The sequence below is a fragment of the Hemiscyllium ocellatum genome, chromosome 48 (assembly GCF_020745735.1).
Source record: "Hemiscyllium ocellatum isolate sHemOce1 chromosome 48, sHemOce1.pat.X.cur, whole genome shotgun sequence".
NCBI classification, from domain to species: Eukaryota; Metazoa; Chordata; class Chondrichthyes; order Orectolobiformes; family Hemiscylliidae; genus Hemiscyllium; species Hemiscyllium ocellatum.
Window position 1 is genome coordinate 5,183,891 of NC_083448.1, and position 19,462 is coordinate 5,203,352.

The 19,462-nt window shown below is 57.3% G+C and overlaps 1 protein-coding gene across 2 annotated transcripts; it reads left to right on the forward strand.

Moving 5' to 3' along the window:
* Positions 1 to 1,407: 1,407 nt before the first annotated feature.
* On the forward strand, positions 1,408 to 17,588 carry LOC132836860 (BTB/POZ domain-containing protein KCTD9). 2 transcript variants are annotated; one of them, XM_060856403.1, is made up of 12 exons: positions 1,408 to 1,477; positions 4,730 to 4,851; positions 5,395 to 5,438; positions 6,476 to 6,572; positions 7,178 to 7,236; positions 7,405 to 7,533; positions 9,323 to 9,390; positions 9,638 to 9,733; positions 10,789 to 10,938; positions 13,571 to 13,676; positions 15,751 to 15,884; positions 17,054 to 17,588. In XM_060856403.1, the coding sequence occupies exons 1-12, from the start codon at positions 1,430 to 1,432 to the stop codon at positions 17,168 to 17,170; spliced, it is 1,170 nt and encodes a 389-aa protein (XP_060712386.1). In that variant the 5' UTR covers positions 1,408 to 1,429; the 3' UTR covers positions 17,171 to 17,588. The 2 variants fall into 2 exon arrangements, with proteins under 2 accessions (XP_060712386.1, XP_060712387.1); XM_060856404.1 differs by lacking the exon at positions 6,476 to 6,572 and having other exon boundaries at positions 5,395 to 5,442.
* The last annotated feature ends 1,874 nt before the right edge of the window (positions 17,589 to 19,462 follow it).

Genomic DNA, 19,462 nt, shown 5'->3' on the forward strand with positions numbered 1-19,462 from the left:
ACCCCTAGCAGGGGGTCAGTAAACACCCCTCAAGCAAGGGGTCAGTAAATACCCTCCTGAGCAAGGGGGTCAATAAATACCCTCCGAACAGAGGGTCAGTCAATACCCCTCCAGCATGGAGTCAGTAAATAGCCCCCTCCAGAAGATGGTCATTAAATACCCCCCTCCAGAAGGGGGTCAGTAAATACCGCCACCAGAAGGGGGTCAGTAAATACCCCCTCAAGAAGGGAGTCAGTAAATACCCCCCAGCAGAGTCAGTAAGTACACCAAGTAGGGGGCTGTAAATACCCCCTCCAGAAGGGGGCCAGTAAATACCCCCAGTAGGAGGCTGTAAATACCCTGAAAATGGGGTCAGTAAATACCCCCAGTAGGGGGTCAGTAAATACCCCCAGTAGGGGGCGGTAAATACCCCAAGAAGGGGTCAGTAAATACCCCCAGAAGGGGCTCAGTAAATACCCCCAGAAGGGGCTCAGTAAATACCCCCAGAAAGGGGTCAGTAAATACCCTGAAAATGGGGTCAGTAAATACCCCCAGAAGGGGGTCAGTAGATACCCCCAGTAGGGGGCGGTAAATACCCCCAGTAGGGGTCAGTAAATACCCCCAGAAGGGGGTCAGTAAATACCCCCAGAAGGGGGTCAGTAAATACCCCCAGTAGGGGGTCAGTAGATACCCCCAGAAGGGGTCAGTAAATACCCCCAGTAGGGGGTCAGTAAATACCCCCAGAAGGGGTCAGTAAATACCCCCAGTAGGGGGTCAGTAGATACCCCCCAGGATGATGTAACACCTCCTTACCTCCAGCAGGGGGCCGGAAATGTTGCTGCACTAATCTGTGATGAAGCCTCCCCTTCGCCGGGAGGGGGCAGTAAGGAGACCATGCAGCAGCCTGTAACACACCCTCCCGTCCAGCAGGGAGCGGTAAACACCGCAAGCTGCCGGCTGTAAACAAACCGCCCCTTCCGGCGGAGTGGATGAAAGACCCGGGACAACCAGACTGCAGTAAAACCTCCCGTCCACAAGGGGCAGTCAGCAGCGACCAGGGTGTGGGTGGGTCAAAACCGGCTCTTCATCCCAAATGGTCAGTACACTTGACACACCCCGCCACCGATTGGTCGATGGAGCGACTAGGTAAGACAACCATTGGTGGGAGCTGCCGTCTGTCAGAATACGTCACGCAGAATGAATTCCATTGATTGGTCAGGAGAGGAAAAAGGCGGCACACTATTGGGCGAGACGACAAACGATCGGGCGAGTGACGCGGCGTGCCTCCGATTGGCTGCCCATTCCGACTCAGTCCCCACCCACACGGGGGAGAGAGAGAGAGAGCCGTGTGCCGATTGGTGGGGAGGGCTGTCACTCCAGCAGGAGTGGGGGGCGGCACCCAGTGGAGCGAGCGAGGGACGGGAGCCCGTTTCCGGTTCCGGCGGCCGGGATGAGGCGGGTGACGCTGTTCGTCAACGGGAGTCACCGGGACGGCAAGGTGAGGAGGGGCCGAGCGGCCGCAGGGTCGGACTGACCCCCCTCCCTCTGGGTAATACTGACTGTCCCCCTGTGTCTGGGTCCTCACTGTGCCCCCTCCCCTCCCTCTGGGTAATACTGACTGTCCCCCCTGTGTCTGGGTCCTCACTGTGCCCCCTCCCTCTGGGTAATACTGACTGTCCCCCCTGTGTCTGGGTCCTCACTGTGCCCCCTCCCTCTGGGTAATAGTGACTGTCCCCCTGTGTCTGGGTCCTCACTGTGCCCCCTCCCTCCCTCCCTCTGGGTAATACTGACTGTCCCCCCTGTGTCTGGGTCCTCACTGTGCCCCCTCCCTCTGGGTAATACTGACTGTCCCCCCTGTGTCTGGGTCCTCACTGTGCCCCCTCCCTCTGGGTAATACTGACTGTCCCCCCTGTGTCTGGGTCCTCACTGTGCCCCCTCCCTCCCTCTGGGTAATACTGACTGTCCCCCCTGTGTCTGGGTCCTCACTGTGCCCCCTCCCTCCCTCTGGGTAATACTGACTGTCCCCCCTGTGTCTGGGTCCTCACTGTGCCCCCCCCCCCCTCTGGGTAATACTGACTGTCCCCCTGTGTCTGGGTCCTCACTGTGCCCCCTCCCTCCCTCTGGGTAATACTGACTGTCCCCCTGTGTCTGGGTCCTCACTGTGCCCCCTCCCTCTGGGTAATACTGACTGTCCCCCCTGTGTCTGGGTCCTCACTGTGCCCCCTCCCTCTGGGTAATACTGACTGTCCCCCCTGTGTCTGGGTCCTCACTGTGCCCCCTCCCTCTGGGTAATACTGACTGTCCCCCCTGTGTCTGGGTCCTCACTGTGCCCCCTCCCTCTGGGTAATACTGACTGTCCCCCTGTGTCTGGGTCCTCACTGTGCCCCCTCCCTCTGGGTAATACTGACTGTCCCCCTGTGTCTGGGTCCTCACTGTGCCCCCTCCCTCCCTCTGGGTAATACTGACTGTCCCCCCTGTGTCTGGGTCCTCACTGTGCCCCCTCCCTCTGGGTAATACTGACTGTCCCCCTGTGTCTGGGTCCTCACTGTGCCCCCTCCCTCCCTCTGGGTAATACTGACTGTCCCCCTGTGTCTGGGTCCTCACTGTGCCCCCTCCCTCCCTCTGGGTAATACTGACTGTCCCCCCTGTGTCTGGGTCCTCACTGTGCCCCCTCCCTCCGGGTAATACTGACTGTCCCCCTGTGTCTGGGTCCTCACTGTGCCCCCTCCCTCTGGGTAATACTGACTGCCCCCCCTGTGTCTGGGTCCTCACTGTGCCCCCTCCCTCTGGGTAATACTGACTGCCCCCCCTGTGTCTGGGTCCTCACTGTGCCCCCTCCCTCTGGGTAATACTGACTGTCCCCCCTGTGTCTGGGTCCTCACTGTGCCCCCTCCCTCTGGGTAATACTGACTGTCCCCCCTGTGTCTGGGTCCTCACTGTGCCCCCTCCCTCCCTCTGGGTAATACTGACTGTCCCCCTGTGTCTGGGTCCTCACTGTGCCCCCTCCCTCTGGGTAATACTGACTGCCCCCCCTGTGTCTGGGTCCTCACTGTGCCCCCTCCCTCTGGGTAATACTGACTGCCCCCCCTGTGTCTGGGTCCTCACTGTGCCCCCTCCCTCTGGGTAATACTGACTGTCCCCCCTGTGTCTGGGTCCTCACTGTGCCCCCTCCCTCTGGGTAATAGTGACTGTCCCCCTGTGTCTGGGTCCTCACTGTGCCCCCTCCCTCCCTCTGGGTAATACTGACTGTCCCCCCTGTGTCTGGGTCCTCACTGTGCCCCCTCCCTCTGGGTAATACTGACTGTCCCCCCTGTGTCTGGGTCCTCACTGTGCCCCCCCCTCCCTCTGGGTAATACTGACTGTCCCCCTGTGTCTGGGTCCTCACTGTGCCCCCTCCCTCTGGGTAATACTGACTGTCCCCCCTGTGTCTGGGTCCTCACTGTGCCCCCTCCCTCCCTCTGGGTAATACTGACTGTCCCCCTGTGTCTGGGTCCTCACTGTGCCCCCTCCCTCTGGGTAATACTGACTGTCCCCCCTGTGTCTGGGTCCTCACTGTGTCCCCTCCCTCTGGGTAATACTGACTGTCCCCTCTGTGTCTGGGTCCTCACTGTGCCCCCACCCTCCCTCTGGGTAATACTACTGTCCCCCCTGTGTCTGGGTCCTCACTGTGTCCCCTCCCTCTGGGTAATACTGACTGTCCCCCCTGTGTCTGGGTCCTCACTGTGCCCCCCCCCCTCCCTCCCTCTGGGTAATACTGACTGTCCCCCCTGTGTCTGGGTCCTCACTGTGCCCCCTCCCTCTGGGTAATACTGACTGTCCCCCCTGTGTCTGGGTCCTCACTGTGTCCCCTCCCTCTGGGTAATACTGACTGTCCCCTCTGTGTCTGGGTCCTCACTGTGCCCCCACCCTCCCTCTGGGTAATACTACTGTCCCCCCTGTGTCTGGGTCCTCACTGTGCCCCCCCCCCTCCCTCCCTCTGGGTAATACTGACTGTCCCCCCTGTGTCTGGGTCCTCACTGTGCCCCCTCCCTCTGGGTAATACTGACTGTCCCCCCTGTGTCTGGGTCCTCACTGTGCCCCCTCCCTCCCTCTGGGTAATACTGACTGTCCCCCCTGTGTCTGGGTCCTCACTGTGCCCCCTCCCTCTGGGTAATACTGACTGTCCCCCCTGTGTCTGGGTCCTCACTGTGCCCCTTCCCTCTGGGTAATACTGACTGTCCCCCTGTGTCTGGGTCCTCACTGTGCCCCCACCGTCCCTCTGGGTAATACTGACTGTCCCCCCTGTGTCTGGGTCCTCACTGTGCCCCCACCCTCCCTCTGGGTAATACTGACTGTCCCCCCTGTGTCTGGGTCCTCACTGTGCCCCCTCCCCCCTCCCTCTGGGTAATACTGACTGTCCCCCCTGTGTCTGGGTCCTCACTGTGCCCCCTCCCTCTGTCTAATACTTACTGTCCCCCCTGTGTCTGGGTCCTCACTGTGCCCCCTCCCTCTGGGTAATACTGACTGTCCCCCCTGTGTCTGGGTCCTCACTGTGCCCCCACCCCCCTCCCTCTGGGTAATACTGACTGTCCCCCCTGTGTCTGGGTCCTCACTGTGCCCCCTCCCTCTGGGTAATACTGACTGTCCCCCCTGTGTCTGGGTCCTCACTGTGCCCCCTCCCTCCCTCTGGGTAATACTGACTGCCCCTCTCTCCCACCTCCCCTGCGTCTGCGCGTGTCTCTGCCTCTCACCCTTGTGCTTTCCCCGGCAGGTCGTCGCTGTGTATGGAGCGCTCTCCGACCTGCTGTCAGTTGCCAGCAATAAGCTCAGTATCAAAGCCTCTCACCTCTACAATGGCAAGGGTGGCCTCATCGATGACATCGCTCTCATCCGGTGCGTCTCTCTCTCTCTCTCCCCTTTCTCTCTCTGGTGATGCTTGTTGGTTTTCCAGTTTTCCCTCGCCACCCACTTGTGGGCTGCCATTTCCCGCACTGCGATTTGGGGCGGGTTAACACATCCTCCGAAATTCCCCCCCCCCCCCCCCCACCGTGTTAAATCTCGACTCCCTCCTGCCTCTGCACACCATCACGGTCGCTGCCAGATGGAGTTTCTGGGCTCCATCTCGGATCAGGGGCTACTCCAATGCAGAAGGGGGCAAGTCGCCTAGGAGCGGGGAGGGTTAGGGCAGAGGTGCTGGGGTGAAGTGGCTGTCTGCCAGTCCTACCCTGTGCCCACCTGCTGCGCCCGCCGCCTCGCAGAGCACCGGGCTGTGGAGGACGGGGAAGTGTCTATCTAAATGCAGCCAGCCGTTGGCTCCCTCAGCAGGTCAGGGAGGTGAAAGTTCAGCCTCCCCCTGCCCATGTTGGCCTGTGGTTGGTCAGATGAGTTCGCGGAGGATGCGAGTTACTGATCCTTTGCACGTTTCTCTTTGACCAGAGATGACGACGTCTTGTACGTATCCGAAGGCGAGCCGTTCGTAGGTAGGTATGTGATACTAAGTCTCCTCCCTTCCAACGTTTCTGCCAAGTCTTTTTTTTAAGTTTCCGAATTGAATCGATCGTTGCACTGAGCGACACGCGCAGAGTTGGAGTGTCACGTTCCTGCATTCCCTTTTCACACCCTTGCTACCCGGGAATCTCTCATCTCTGCCATAAATCGGCTCCAAGCCTGTTGGGGAGTCAGCGTCTCTGCGTTCTCTCAGTGGGGAGCTGTGTTAGTGGGGTGGTGGTCAGGTCCAGGGCGAGACAGTTAACCACCGTGGGCACTTGTGAAGGGAGACCGCCGCTCCCCGTGTCGGGTTTCAGTAGGTAGCAGGCATAGCTCTGGGTGACTCGTTCACTCCTGGGGTGGAAGCTGCCGTCTGTGTGTGTATCTCTCTCTGTGTCTCCCTCTTTCTCTCTCTCTCCTTCTGTCTGTGTGTCTGTGTGTCTGTGTGTCTGTGTGTCTGTGTGTCTGTGTGTCTGTGTGTCTGTGTGTCTGTGTGTCTGTGTGTCTGTGTGTCTGTGTGTCTGTGTGTCTGTGTGTCTGTGTCTCCCTGTCTGTGTCTCTGTGTCTCCCTCTCTCTGTCTGTGTGTCTGTGTCTCCCTCTCTCTGTCTGTGTGTCTGTGTCTCCCTCTCTCTGTCTGTGTGTCTGTGTACCGGTACACCAAATGCTAGAGGTTGCAGCGGGTCAGGCAGCACCCGTGGGGAGCGAGTGCGGGCTGGCGTTTCCAGCCTGCGACCGGCGGCGTTCGGCGTGGATTCCGGCGCCAGCGGTGGCTTTCCCCTGGACAACCAGGAGGCGCTGCTTAGAAAGGAGGGCAGGGTTTCTGGCCTGATGTGTCATGGTGTCTGGGGGCGGGGGGCGGGGGTGGGGGGGGTGGAAGGGGGCTTCACGGGGAGGTCGTCATCGCATTGTTGAAGGTGCGAGAGGAATGCGAGTCACCGCGGCAACGCGACCGGTGGAGAAATTGGTTCAGGACGTTCATTTGTTCCCCCTCCTCTCTCTTTTTTTTTTCCCCCCCCCGACTCCGGGCAGACCCAGAGGGACAGCAGAAAAGCTCAGAGACCAAATCAGACACGTGCGCTGACTGGATAACACTAAATGTTGGAGGGCAGTATTTCACCACCACACGGTAGGGATGTTCAGCCGGCGGGCAGGGCAGGGGAGCGGCTGGTTCGCGTGCCCCCGGGTACCTTGTGTGTCTCAGCCCTGGTTCCCCTGGCCCCTGGTTGCTGGCACCCAGTCAGATTTGAACATGTCACCGTCGTAGTCTGGGCCCCTCTTCAAATACTGTCGTACCCTCCTTCAAAGTACGGTCACTTGAGTCACCTCGCTATCCATCAACATTACAGCCCCGTGCTGTCCCTGTCCTGGAGAGTGTTTGATGGGGGGACAGTGTAGAGAGAGCTTTACTCTGTATCTAACCCCGTGCTGTCCCTGTCCTGGGAGTGTTTGATGGAGGGACAGTGGAGAGGGAGCTTTACTCTGTATCCAACCCCGTGCTGTCCCTGTCCTGGGAGTGTTTGATGGGGGGACAGTGTAGAGTGAGCTTTACTCTATCTAACCCCGTGCTGTCCCTGTCCTGGGGAGTGTTGGCTCAGAGAGCTTCACTCCCTGTCCCAGTAGTTTCCCAGCAGGCCTGGTGTGTCTGACGCCGTGTGGAGCAGCCCCAGGATGGCTGCGTTGGTTTGGCCGCCCTGAACACTAACGTTGCGATGGATGTCTTGTCTTCCACAGGAGCACTTTAGTAAATAAGGAGCCAGAAAGTATGCTCGCTCACATGTTCAGTGATAAAGGTGAGTACCTCCTCACCGTGTTACTCAGGGGGAGGTGGGGGCGTAGCTCGCTGGCGTGCTGCGGGATAGCCCTACCCCTCTCGTCTCTCACTGACATTCCCCCCTTTTACCATTCTCCCTCCCTTTTATGTTTATCGCTGCTACTGGGCTGCCTGGATCTGCCCCAAGATGCCTGGGGCAACAAGAGGGACCACCAGGGGGGCTTTCTCATCGACCGCAGTCCCGAGTACTTCATGCCAATCCTCAACTACCTGCGGCACGGCCAGCTCATCGTCAACAAGGGTCTCAACCTGCTGGGTGAGCTGGGGAACGGGGGCCGGGCACGTACCGAGCTCAGAGCCTGGGTTTAACGAGGGGCTGTCCCTGCTGGGTGAGCTGGGGAACGGGGGCCGGGCACGTACCGAGCTCAGAGCCTGGGTTTAACGAGGGGCTGTCCCTGCTGGGTGAGCTGGGGAACGGGGGTCAGACACGTACCGAGCTCAGAGCCTGGGTTTAATGAGGGGCTGTCCCTGCTGGGTGAGCTGGGGAACGGGGGTCAGACACGTACCGAGCTCAGAGCCTGGGTTTAACGAGGGGCTGTCCCTGCTGGGTGAGCTGGGGAACGAGGGCCGGGCACATACCGAGCTTGGTGCCAGGGTTTAACGAGGGGCTGTCCCTGCTGGGTGAGCTGGGAAACGGGGCTCGGGAAGTAGAGAGCTCAGAGCCTGGTTTTAACGAGGGGCTGTCTCTGCTGGGTGAGCTGGGAAACGGGGACCGGGAATGCGTTGGTCACACTGCGTTCTCGGGCGGCTTGTCTGTGTCCAAGTGGCGCTAAGAAACAGCCGCCTCCTTTTCGATAAAGTCGAGCGCGGTCACTCTCCAGAGCCTGTCCCCACCATCGACAAGGCCCAAGTCAGGAGGGTGTGTGAGGGAATACCCCCCACTTGCCCTGGATGGGGGGGCAGCTCCAACAACACTCGAGAAGCTCGACACCATCCAGGGACAAAGCAGCCCCCCCGCTCGATTGTCCCCACCCCCACAAACCCCCCACTCCCTCCACCCTGGCACTCAGTAACAGCAGTGGGTCCCATCTACAAGACGCACTGCAGCAACTCCCCCAGGCTCCTCAGACAGCACCTTCCAAACCCCACGGCCACTTCCATCGGGAAGGACAAGGGGCAGCAGGTACATGGGAACACCACCCCCCCCTGCACGTTCCCCTCCGAGCCCCTCACCGTCCCGACACGGAAATATCTCGGCCGTTCCTTCAGTGTCGCTGGGTCAGAATCCCGGGACTCCCTCCCTGAGGGCTCTGTGTGGGGGCGTCCCCACACCACACAAGGTTCAAGATGGCCGCTCAGCTCCCCTGCCTTCTCAAAGGGGCATATAGGGATGGGCTCTTAATGCTGGCCCAGCCCTAGTCCCACAGATGAATGTTTAAAAAATGGATATGAAGAAATCCTTTCAGCGATGGGTTTGTGGCTGACCTCAATATTGTGGTTGTCTGGCTAACGTATCGAGTGCTGTTGGAATGAAGGAAGAATTCCTGGAATGCGTCTGTGGCATGCCACTGAGGAAACAGCCCGAGGGTACGGGTTATGTCTACACCCAAGCAACTGGCACGACGCAGTGGCCGACTGGTTGGCACTGCTGCCTCACGGTGCCAGGGACCCGCGTTCGATCGCCCCCCCCCCCCCCCCCCCCCCCCCCCCCCCCCCCCCACCCTAGGCACCTGTCTGTGCGCCGTTGACGCGTTGTGCTTGTGTGTTTGCTCCGGTTTCCTCCCACAGTCCAAAGATGTCCAGGCTTGCGGGTGGATGCGCTCCCCCCCCACCTCCCCCCTTACCTGTAGTTACCAGGCTTGGTGGATTAGCCGTGGGGAATGCCGGGTTACAGGGGCGAGCGGGTGGGGCTGCTCGTCAGTGTTGACGCGCCAGGCCGAACGGCCTGCGTCCGCACTGTGCAGGGGTTGTGTTCTGAAATAATTGAGGGAAGCAGCAGTGGTCGTGTCGATCAGTCTGAGAAGGGGCGGATCTCTGCTGGGAGGTTAAAAGGCTCGCGAGGAACTCTTGTTGGAATTTACGAGCGCCTCGCTTGTCCCTTGCAGGTGTCCTCGAGGAAGCCAAGTTCTTCGGAATAGACTCGCTAATCGAACAGTTGGAATTGCTGATTAAGGTAAGGGTTCGGACAACGCCGACTGAGGGGCTGAGTGGCCTTTCCAGTGCTTGTGCATGCATCTACGTGTTTGTGTGTGTGCACGTACGTATTTCATACAGCCAGCTCCGAACGCCCAGGATTATGACGGCTGAACCCGTAGGGGAGCGGGGCTGATACGCTGCGTTCCGTTGCACAGCAGTCCCCCCGCTGTGATAGGCGCAGGTTGAGCGAGCTGAACTCACTTTGCCTTGCGCTTCCGTTCCAGAACTCCCTACCTGCCGAGGACCATTCCCCCATCTCCCGGAAGGAGTTTGTCCGCTTCCTGCTGGCCACGCCCACCAAGTCGGAGCTGCGTTGCCAGGTGACCGGGGAGGGGGCTGTTCGGGCTTTCCGTGACCGGATTGGGGCGCCTCTTGGTGTGGGGAGTGGGGTCGCTGGACCTTTTTATCTTTTTCAAATCCTCTCCTGGGGTGTGAACAGGTTTGAGGAGGCGACTCAGCGGGTGCAGAAGGGTTATGTGGACTTCTGTGGGTTTTTAAGCATCAGAAACAGGAGTAGGCCGTCTGTCCCCATTCAAGCCTGCCCCCCCCCCCCCCCCCCCCCCCCCACCCACCCCCCTTCAACAGGGTCATGGCTGATCTTTCTCATGGACTCAGCTTCCACTCTCTTTCCCCCCCCTTCATTCCTTCACTGTTCCAAAAATGTCCGATCTTGGCGTTAAAAACATCCCGTGAGGAAGCCACTTCCGCTGCATTCCACCAATGCCCAACCCTCTGGGAGAAGAGGTTCCTCCTCAACTTGCTCCCTCCCTCCCTCATTTGGAGGCTACACCCTCTTGTCCCAGTTTCACCGGCCAGTGGAAACATCTTCTCTACCTCAATCCGATCAATTCCCTTCACAATTTTAACTGTTTCTATCAGATGCCCCCTCATTCTTCGAGTACAGTCCCAGTCTACTCCGTCTGTCCTCATAAACCGAACCCCTCAACTCCTCTGCATCCTCCTCCAGTGCCCATCCATCCTGTCTCAAATGGAGACCAAAACTACACAGTTCTCCAGGTGTGGCCTCACCAGCTCCCTGTACCATAACCTCCCTGCTTTTAAACTCCATCCCTCTAGCAATGGAGGACAGAGCTCCATTTGCCTTCCTCATTACCTGCTGTACCTTCCGAGATTCATGCACAAGGTCACCCAGGTCCCTCTGCACAGCACCTTTTGACAAGGAGGGGGGGCGCATGATACCGGTGGAAGGGGGGGGGGTAAACCGGGTTCAGAATTCCTCACTGGAGATTCCGAGCGCTGGTGGAAGGGGGTTTCTGTGATCCGGGTTAAGTGCAGTGTGTCTCCTAGTTGCGGAATGCGTTTTTCCCCCACCCTTCTGCCAGCTAACCTGTCCCATTCCTGCTGTCCGCCCAAGGGTCTGAATTTCCGCGGGACCGATCTGTCACGGCTGGACCTCCGTTACATCAACTTCAAGATGGCCAATCTGAGCAACTGTAACCTGAGTCACGCCAACCTCTGCAGCTCCAACCTGGAGCGGGCAGACCTGTCTGGCGCCATCCTCGACGTGAGTCTCCTTTTTCTCCCTGTTCGCAGTGTCACGGATGGAGTGACCGCTCAAAGGGGCAGGTGTGGTGCCAACCGCGTGGGCGCCGCTCTGTCCCTGGGTGGTGTCAAGCTTCTCGAGTGGTGTTGGAGGTGCCCCCCCATCCAGGGCAAGTGGGGAGTATTCCCTCACACACCCTCCTGACTTGGGCCTTGTCGATGGTGGGGACAGGCTTTGGGGGGAGTCAGGAGGGGAGTTACTCGCTGCAGGATTCCCAGCCTCTGAGCTGCTCTTGTAGCCGCTGTGTTTATATGGGGCTGGTCCAGTTCAGTTTCTGGTCAATGGTAACCCCCAGGATGTTGACAGTGGGGGGTGGGGGGGATTCAGTGATGGTAACACCATTGAACATCAAGGGGACGACGGTTAGATTCTCTCGTTGGAGATGGTAAGCCCCAGGATGTTGACAGTGGTGGGGGGGTGGTATTCAGTGATGGTAACAACATTGAACGTCAAGGGGGTGATGGTTAGATTCTCTCTTGTTGGAGACAGTAACCCCAGGATGTTGATAGTGGGGTGGATTCAGTGATGGTAACGCCATTGAATGCCAAGGGGGTGATGGTTAGATTCTCTCGTTGGAGATGGTAACCCCCAGGATGTTGATAGTGGGGGGGGGTGGTATTCAGTGATGGTAACAACATTGAACGTCAAGGGGGTGATAGTTAGATTCTCTGAACGATGAATTGCTTATACTCACTGGAATTTATAAGAATCCGGGAGGGATATCTCATAGTAACATGCAAAATCCTGATGGGATAGGGCAGGCTACATGTGGTGAGGGGAGGACGATGTTCCCGATGTTGGGAAAGTTTAGTACTAATAATAACTGGTAAGCCGTTCAGGCCTGAGATTGGAAAGAATATCTTCAGTCAGAGTTGTGGCCCTGGTGGGATTCTATCTCTGAGATACCTCTGTTGGGGGCCCGTCCATTAGCAATATTCAAGAGGGAGATATATGTAGATAAAGGCAGATAGAGGGAAAGCAGGAGTGCGACCCTGAAAGTGCACGATCGGCAGGGATCATCCACCAATTTTCCATGTCTCTCTCTCGCTGGGGATGGCCCGAATACTTTCAGTCCATCCTGGGAATAAATACATGGAGAGAAACAAAATGGGAGGGAGGCAGGCAGTTTGGCCCCTCCTTGCTACCCCACTCAGAACAAACGTCGAACGCTGACCTCGACACGGCTCTCCCGCCCTGCTCTCCCATTTCCCCCCACAACCTCCGAGAGACTGAGAAAGGGGGCAGGTTCAGCAGCGTCTGTGTGGGGGGAGGAGAGAGAGAGAGAGTGTTAATGTTTCGAGTCCAGGACTTTGTGTCCACCTCCGTCTTAAATCTGCTCACTATTTGGAGCATCTGGAACCCCTCTGACGATACCCCACCTTATCGGAGTCCCAAACCGAACAGCCACTTTACCCTGAGAGCGTTTCCACCCTATGTCAATGCACAATGTCATTGCGTCTAACATGTTGGAGCAGGGCAATGGTACTTTCTTGTGCAGTGTTGTTTTCACTGGAGGCCTGTGCGCGGTGGTGTGCTACAAGGTTCGGTGCTGGGTCCACTACCTTTTTGTCATTTTATATAAATGACTTGGGTGCGAACAGAGGGGGAGGGGTGTGGTGAGTCGATGCCAAAACTGATGGTGTGGTGGCCAGCGAAGAGGGTTACCTCAGATTCCAACAGGATCTTGACCAGATGGGCCAATGGGCTGAGAAGTGGCAGATGGAGTTTACTTCAGATAACTGCGAGGTGCTGTATTTTGGGAAAGCAAATCTTAGCAGGACTTATACACTTAATGGTCAGGTCCTAGGGAGTGTTGCTGAACAAAGAGACCTTGGAGTGCAGGTTCATAGCTCCTTGAAAGTGGAGTCGCAGGTAGATAGGATAGTGAAGGCAGCGTTTGGTATGCTTTCCTTTCTTGGTTAGAGTATTGAGTACAGGAGTTGGGAGGTCATGTTGCGGCTGTACAGGATATTGGTTAGGCCACTGTTGGAATACTGCATGCAATTCTGGTCTCCTTCCTATCAGAAAGATGTTGTGAAACTTGAAAGGGTTCAGAAAAGATTTACAAGGATGTTGGAGGGTTTGAGCTACAGGGGGAGGCTGAACAGGCTGGGGCTGTTTTCCCTGGAGTGTTGGAGGCTGAGGGCTGACCTTATAGAGGTTTATAAAATCATGAGGGACATGGATAGGATAAATAGACAAAGTCTTTTCCCCTGGGTTGGGGGAGGCCAGAACTAGAGGGGCATAGGTTTAGGGTGAGAGGGTAAGATATAAAAGGGACCCAAGGGGCAACTTTTTCACACAGAGGGTGGTACGTGTGTGGAATGAGCTGCCAGAGGAAGTGGTGGGGGCTGGTACAATTGCAACATTTAAGAGGCATTTGGATGGGTATATGAATAGGAAGGGTTTGGAGGGAGATGGGCCAGGTGCTGGCAGGTGGGACTAGATTGGGTTGGGATATCTGGGTCGGCACGGACGGGTTGGCCTGAGGAGTCAGTTTCCCTGTTGTATGGCTATACGTTGCCAATTTGAAAGCCGCTCCCTTCTGCGCGCTGGGGCTTAATGTCTGGGGTCTTCCTTTCTGGTTTGCCAGGGTGCCAACCTCCAGGGGGTGAAAATGCTGTGCTGTAACGCCGAGGGGGCATCGCTGAAGGGCTGCAACTTCGAAGACCCTGCAGGCCTGAAAGCCAACTTGGAGGGTAAGTCGGTTCATCCTCCGCATTTGTGTAGCACCTTTTGTCCCCCCCCCCCCCCCCCCCCCCCACCACCACCAACCTCTGGGTGAAGGTCCGGAGCGTTTCTCAAGCGAAGAGGTACCGTGTTGAAGGAGCTAACAGGGCAGTGACCGTTGGGTGGCACTGCGTGTCCCGTTAGAAATGAAAGCGTCAAACAGTGGCTAAGTATTGCTCAGGGTAGCCAGGGAAAACCTCCCAGCTTCCCTTGCTGAAGAGACCAGGTTTAATGCCAGGCTGGACAGTTGGGAGGTTATATACAATAAGTGGCTGCACTTCTGACAGCCCGAATGTTAAACACTGAAAGAACAAAGTACGTTCCAGGCACAGGTCCTTCGGCCCTCCTGCGCCAATCCAGTTCCTCCATCTTAACCTGTCGCCTCTCTTTCTCAGGGTCTGTATCCCTCTCTTCCCTGCCCACTCTGGATACATCTTCAATGACGCTATCATGCCCACCTCTACCACCCTCCACTGGCAACACATTCCAGGCGCCCACCACCCTCTGCGTGAAGAACTTGCCACCCAATATCTCCCTTAAACGTTTCCCCTCTCACCTTGAGCCCATGACCCCCAGTAATTGAGACCCCCCCACTCTGGGGAAACAGCTTCTTGCTATCCACCCTGTCTACACCTCTCATGATTTTGTAGACCTCAATTAGGTTTCCCCCTCTGTCTTTCTAATGAAAATAATCCCAATCTCCTCAACCTCTCTTCATAGCTAGCGCCCTCCATACCAGGCAGTTTCCTGGTGAACCTCCCCTGCACCCTCTCCAAAGCGTCCACATCCTTTTGGTAATGTGGTGACCAGAACTGTACGCAGTATTCCAAATGTGGCCGAACCAAAGTCTGTAACATGACCTGCCAACTCTTGTACTCAATCGCCTCGTCCGATGAAGGAAAGCATGTTGTAGCAACTTTAAGTGAATCACAATTACCCATAGAAATCTGTGTTAAAGTCAGAGTTAGGTTCTGTCGGATAGTCATAGAGATGTACAGCACGGAAACAGACCCTTCGGGCCAACCCGTCCATGCTGACTTGGATATCCCAACCCAATCTAGTCCCACCTGCCAGCACTTGGCTCATATCCCTCCAAACCCTTCCTATTCATATACCCATCCAGATGCCTTTTAAATGTTGCAATTGTACCAGCCTCCACCACTTCCTCTGGCAGCTCATTCCACACACGTACCACCCTCTGCGTGAAACAGTTGCCCCTTGGGTCCCTTTTTATATCTTTACCCCTCTCTCCCTAAACCTGATGTCCCTCTAGTTCTGGACTCCCTGACCCCAGGAAGAGACCTTGTCTATTTACCCTATCCATGCTCCATTGTGATTTTATAAACCTCTATAAGGTCACCCCCTCAGCCTCCGACGCTCCAGGGAAAACAGCCCCCAGCCTGTTCAGCCTGTTCAGCCTCTCCCTGTAGCTCCAACCCTCCAACATCCTTGTCAATCCTTTCTGAACCCTTTCAAACTTCACAGCGTCCTTCAGTCGTGGGGAAAATGTCGGGAATCACCAGGAGAGGCAGAGAGTTCCTCAGGGAATGGCTCTTTTATTTGCCAGCAGTGACACTGAGAAAGCAGATTCCCAAATGCCCTCGAACCTCCGGGTCCGTGGATCTTTATACCTTTTTTAAATGTTTCTGTTAACTTAGCAGCATGTCCAACTATATTCATCAAAGTACCTCACTGTAGCTACACAATAAACCAGTGATGTTAGTTCCCATGATCTGTTTAGTTATACATTCTACTTAATGTTAGATATTTAGTGTTAACTTTAGCAACAATGGTCTTTCATTCCAGACTCGACTTAATAAATATCCAATCATGACATTAGGAAAATATTATCACCTCAGCTACAGGGAAACTTGCTCTACTAACTGTTATCTCATCGCGCCACGCTGACCTTTCAGCCTTAACTGTACTCTGCCAATTGGTTTAAGAATGTACCCACCATGGGGGGAGGTGCGGGGTGTGTTGGGGGGGAGCGCTGCCCTGTGTGCCCAGAGTCGATAAAGCCCGCTGTTGGGATTTTTGCAGGCGCCAACCTGAAGGGAGTGGACATGGAAGGGAGCCAGATGACGGGCATCAACCTGAGGGTGGCCACCCTGAAGAACGCCAAGCTGAAGAACTGCAACCTCCGAGGGGCGACGCTGGCGGGCACAGACCTGGAGGTGAGGCCTCAGCTCCCCCCAGCTCCCCCACCCTCCCCGGCCCCCTGGTAACACCCAAGGGTGGCCTAGTCTGGGCTCAGCTCGGCAGGTCTGGCCCGTCCCTCCCTGGGCACGTTTTCATTCGTGTCCCCCTCCCCAAACCTGTCCAGTTGTACGGCGCAGAGCAGACGCTGTCCGATCGAAGCTGATCCCACGGCCTTCAGCCTTTTGGGTGCGTCTCCACAGCACTGCCTCGAGGTTGAGAGATTTCCCACCTCCCCCTCCCCAGATTGTACATTCCAGAGCCACCCTCTGGGTGAACGTTATTTTCCTCGAGTCCCTCCTTGTGAAACGATGGCCCCTGTGTTCCCATCGAAGCTGCTTTCCACCCACCCTCGTCATCCTCCACACCCTCTATCGGATCCCTCCCTTCTGCTCCACGGCACACGACCCGAGGCGTATCCAGCCTCCAACCTGCCCCGTCTCCCTCTGCACCTCCCCTCCAGTCCAACCCCATCCTTCCGACAGTGTGGGGACCAGAACTGCACACAGTCCTCCAGCTGGGGCCTGGACAGCTCTGGCGTAACCTCCCTGCTCTTATAACCCACACCCCGACTGATCAAGGCCAGTGTCCTTGTCTAACACACCTCCTACTCACCCTCTGGCGTCGATGGAGGAGCTCTCTCCTGCCTGGTCCTGAGTTACTCCCCTTGCCTTGCTCCTCCTTCCGCGCATATTTCAGGCTTAAACTCCATCGCCCACTGATCTGGCCAACCCTCCAGTAACCCACGCCACCTTCCAACGCGGCGACTTGTTTCTGTTTGAGTGTACTGTCAGTTCTGTCAGCAGAAGGTGACTTCAGTACGCAGCGTGCTGTGCTCCTGTGTTAACAATTCACCAGGAAAGCAAAACCCAGTCAGCCCTAAAGGGCAACCAATCCTGCCCTAAGCAGTGTTGTCTCTCCTTTCACCCTGCCCACCTCCCCTCCCTCTGTCTCCTTTCCTCCCTCCCTCCCCCTCCAAGACATTGCTGTTACCTGGAGAAAGGGGTTGTTGTTTTCTGTGCCTGCACCTCACTGTTATCCCGAGGGGAGCGACCAGGTGAGCAGATGCGGGTGCAGTAGCTGTCTCTCCCGATGGATCCAGACTAACCCATTCTCCCCGCCCCCCCCCCCCTCGTTTATCTTTCAGAACTGTGACCTGTCCGGCTGTGACCTCCAAGAGGCGAACTTGCGTGGCTCCAACGTCAAAGGTGCCATCTTTGAGGAGATGCTCACACCTTTGCACATGTCTCAGAGTGTCCGATAGGTGGGAGAGGAGGAGGAGGAGGAGGAGGTGGTGGTGAGGGATGGGGGAAACTACTGCCTGTCCCCAACCCTGTCCTTGGGGGAGGGGGGGGGAAGGCCCCGCTGCCCCCTACAGACTGATGTTGGGTAACCCCACCGCGCTGAACAGCTGGCCAGCTTCACGGAATGGCTCAGTCGCCATCACTGCCTCCCCCCTCTCCCCTGCCTCTCTCCTCTCTCCCCCCCCCCACCCCCCACCCCCCCACTCTCCCCTCCCATACAGCCTGCCTGTCCCTGCCCCTCACCTCACATTGATTCCTGTCTGTCTATATACACCCACCTGCTCTCCCGCACACGTGTACACACACACACCCACCCCTACACATACTCACCTCAGGGGGGAGGGGGAGGTGGGTGGAGGGAGTGAGTGACTCCTCTGGGGGGCGGTGTGGGAGGGGGATGGCGAGTGAGTGTGACTCCTCTGGGGGGGAGGGGGGGAAGGGGAGTGAGAGTGACTCCTGAGGTTGGGAGGGGGCGAGAGTGAGTGACTCCTCGGGGGGGGGGGGGAAGAGGAGAGTGAGAGTGACTCCTCCTGGGGGTGGGGTGGCGGTGTGGGAGGTGGGTGGCGAGTGAGAGTGACTCCTCCTGGGGGGTGGGGTGGCGGTGTGGGAGGGGGATGGCGAGTGAGAGTGACTCCTCCTGGGGGTGGGGTGGCGGTGTGGGAGGGGGGTGGCGAGTGAGTGACTCCTCCTGGGGGGTGGGGTGGCGGTGTGGGAGGTGGGTGGCGAGTGAGAGTGACTCCTCCTGGGGGTGGGGTGGCGGTGTGGGAGGGGGGTGGCGAGTGAGTGTGACTCCTCCTGGGGGGTGGGGTGGCGGTGTGGGAGAGGGGTGGCGAGTGAGTGTGACTCCTCCTGGGGGTGGGGTGGCGGTGTGGGAGAGGGGTGGCGAGTGAGAGTGACTCCTGGGGGCTGGTGCTGTGGGAGGAGGGTTGGCGAGTGAGAGTGACTCCTCCTGGGGGGTGCGGAGGGGAGCGAGAGTGCAGAGCCTGCCCGATGCCCCCCTGTACGGCCAGCTGGCTGCACGTGTTGCCGCTGGGTGAGGGAAGACGATGGCGGGTGCCCACGAGGGGGATTACTTACCATCAAGCATGTGCACCTCACCTGCTGAGAAATGAGGAGGAATGACTCCTGCTCCCTCCCCTCCTCTCCTCTCCCCTCCCCTCCCCTCTGGGGGGGGGGGGGGGGGGGGGGTAGTTTCAGCACACTGTTGCTGCAGCATGGTGCTGATTGTACATTGCTGTGTTAAATTAAAGGATTAAAGGATATTTGTGGGTTTGTCTCCCTTCACTGTGAATCCACCTTCTCTGCTGAGTCAGCCTACAGCTACTTCCCTCTCAAAGGAAAGGGGCAGCAGCTCCATGGGAATCCCACCCCCCCCCCCCCCCCCCCCCCCCCCGGCAAGGACCCCTCACCGTCCCCCGCTCTCAAATATAGCAGCCGTTCCTTCAGGGATCAGAATCCTGGGCCTCCCTCCCTTCGGGACCCCCACACAGCACCCTACACCCACATGCTGTTCAAGATGGCAGCTTCCCCCTCCCCCACCACCTCAGCAGAGCAGTTGGGCTGGGAGAAATGGGGAACTGGCCAGGGCAAAGAGTTCCAAGTGTTTGTAGTCCTCACTTAAGGCATTCCTCATTGCCGCCTTAAACGTCAGCCCCTCAGCATGAGACTGCATGCAGTTTGAAATTTCTCTGGTTGAGGGCAGGATTCGAGGAGTTGGAAGAGGGGTGACTGACCCTGTCAAAATGCCCTTTCACGATTTAATATATTTTTTTTAACAAAACCAGCTTTGACGGAATCCAAAGCTGCTGGTTTCTCAAGCATCCAGTGACTGGACAGTAGAGTCAAAGAGATGGACAGCACGGAAACAGACCCTTTGGTCCAACCCGTCCATGCCGACCCAGATATCCCAACCCAATCTAGTCCCACCTGCCAGCACCCGGCCCATATCCCTCCAAACCCTTCCTATTCATATACCCATCCAAACGCCTCTTAAATGTTGTAATTGTACCAGCCTCCACCACATCCTCTGGCAGCTCATTCCATACACGTACCACCCTCTGTGTGAAAAAGGTGCCCCTTAGTTCCATTTTATATCTCCCTGCCCTCCCTACCCTAAACCTATGCCCCTCTAGTTCTGGACTCCCCAACCCCAGGGAAAAGACTTGGTCTATTTACCCTATCCATGTCCCTCATGATTTTATAAACCTCTACAAGGTCACCCTTCAGCCTCCGACGCTCCAGGGAAAACAGCC

Coding starts and splice junctions, on each gene's coding strand:
- LOC132836860 (XM_060856403.1), top strand. CDS start 1,430: ATGAGGCGGGTGACGCTGTTCGTCAACGGGAGTCACCGGGACGGCAAG. Junction 1,478..4,729: donor GGAGTCACCGGGACGGCAAG/GTGAGGAGGGGC, acceptor TTTCCCCGGCAG/GTCGTCGCTGTGTATGGAGC. Junction 4,852..5,394: donor GATGACATCGCTCTCATCCG/GTGCGTCTCTCT, acceptor CTCTTTGACCAG/AGATGACGACGTCTTGTACG.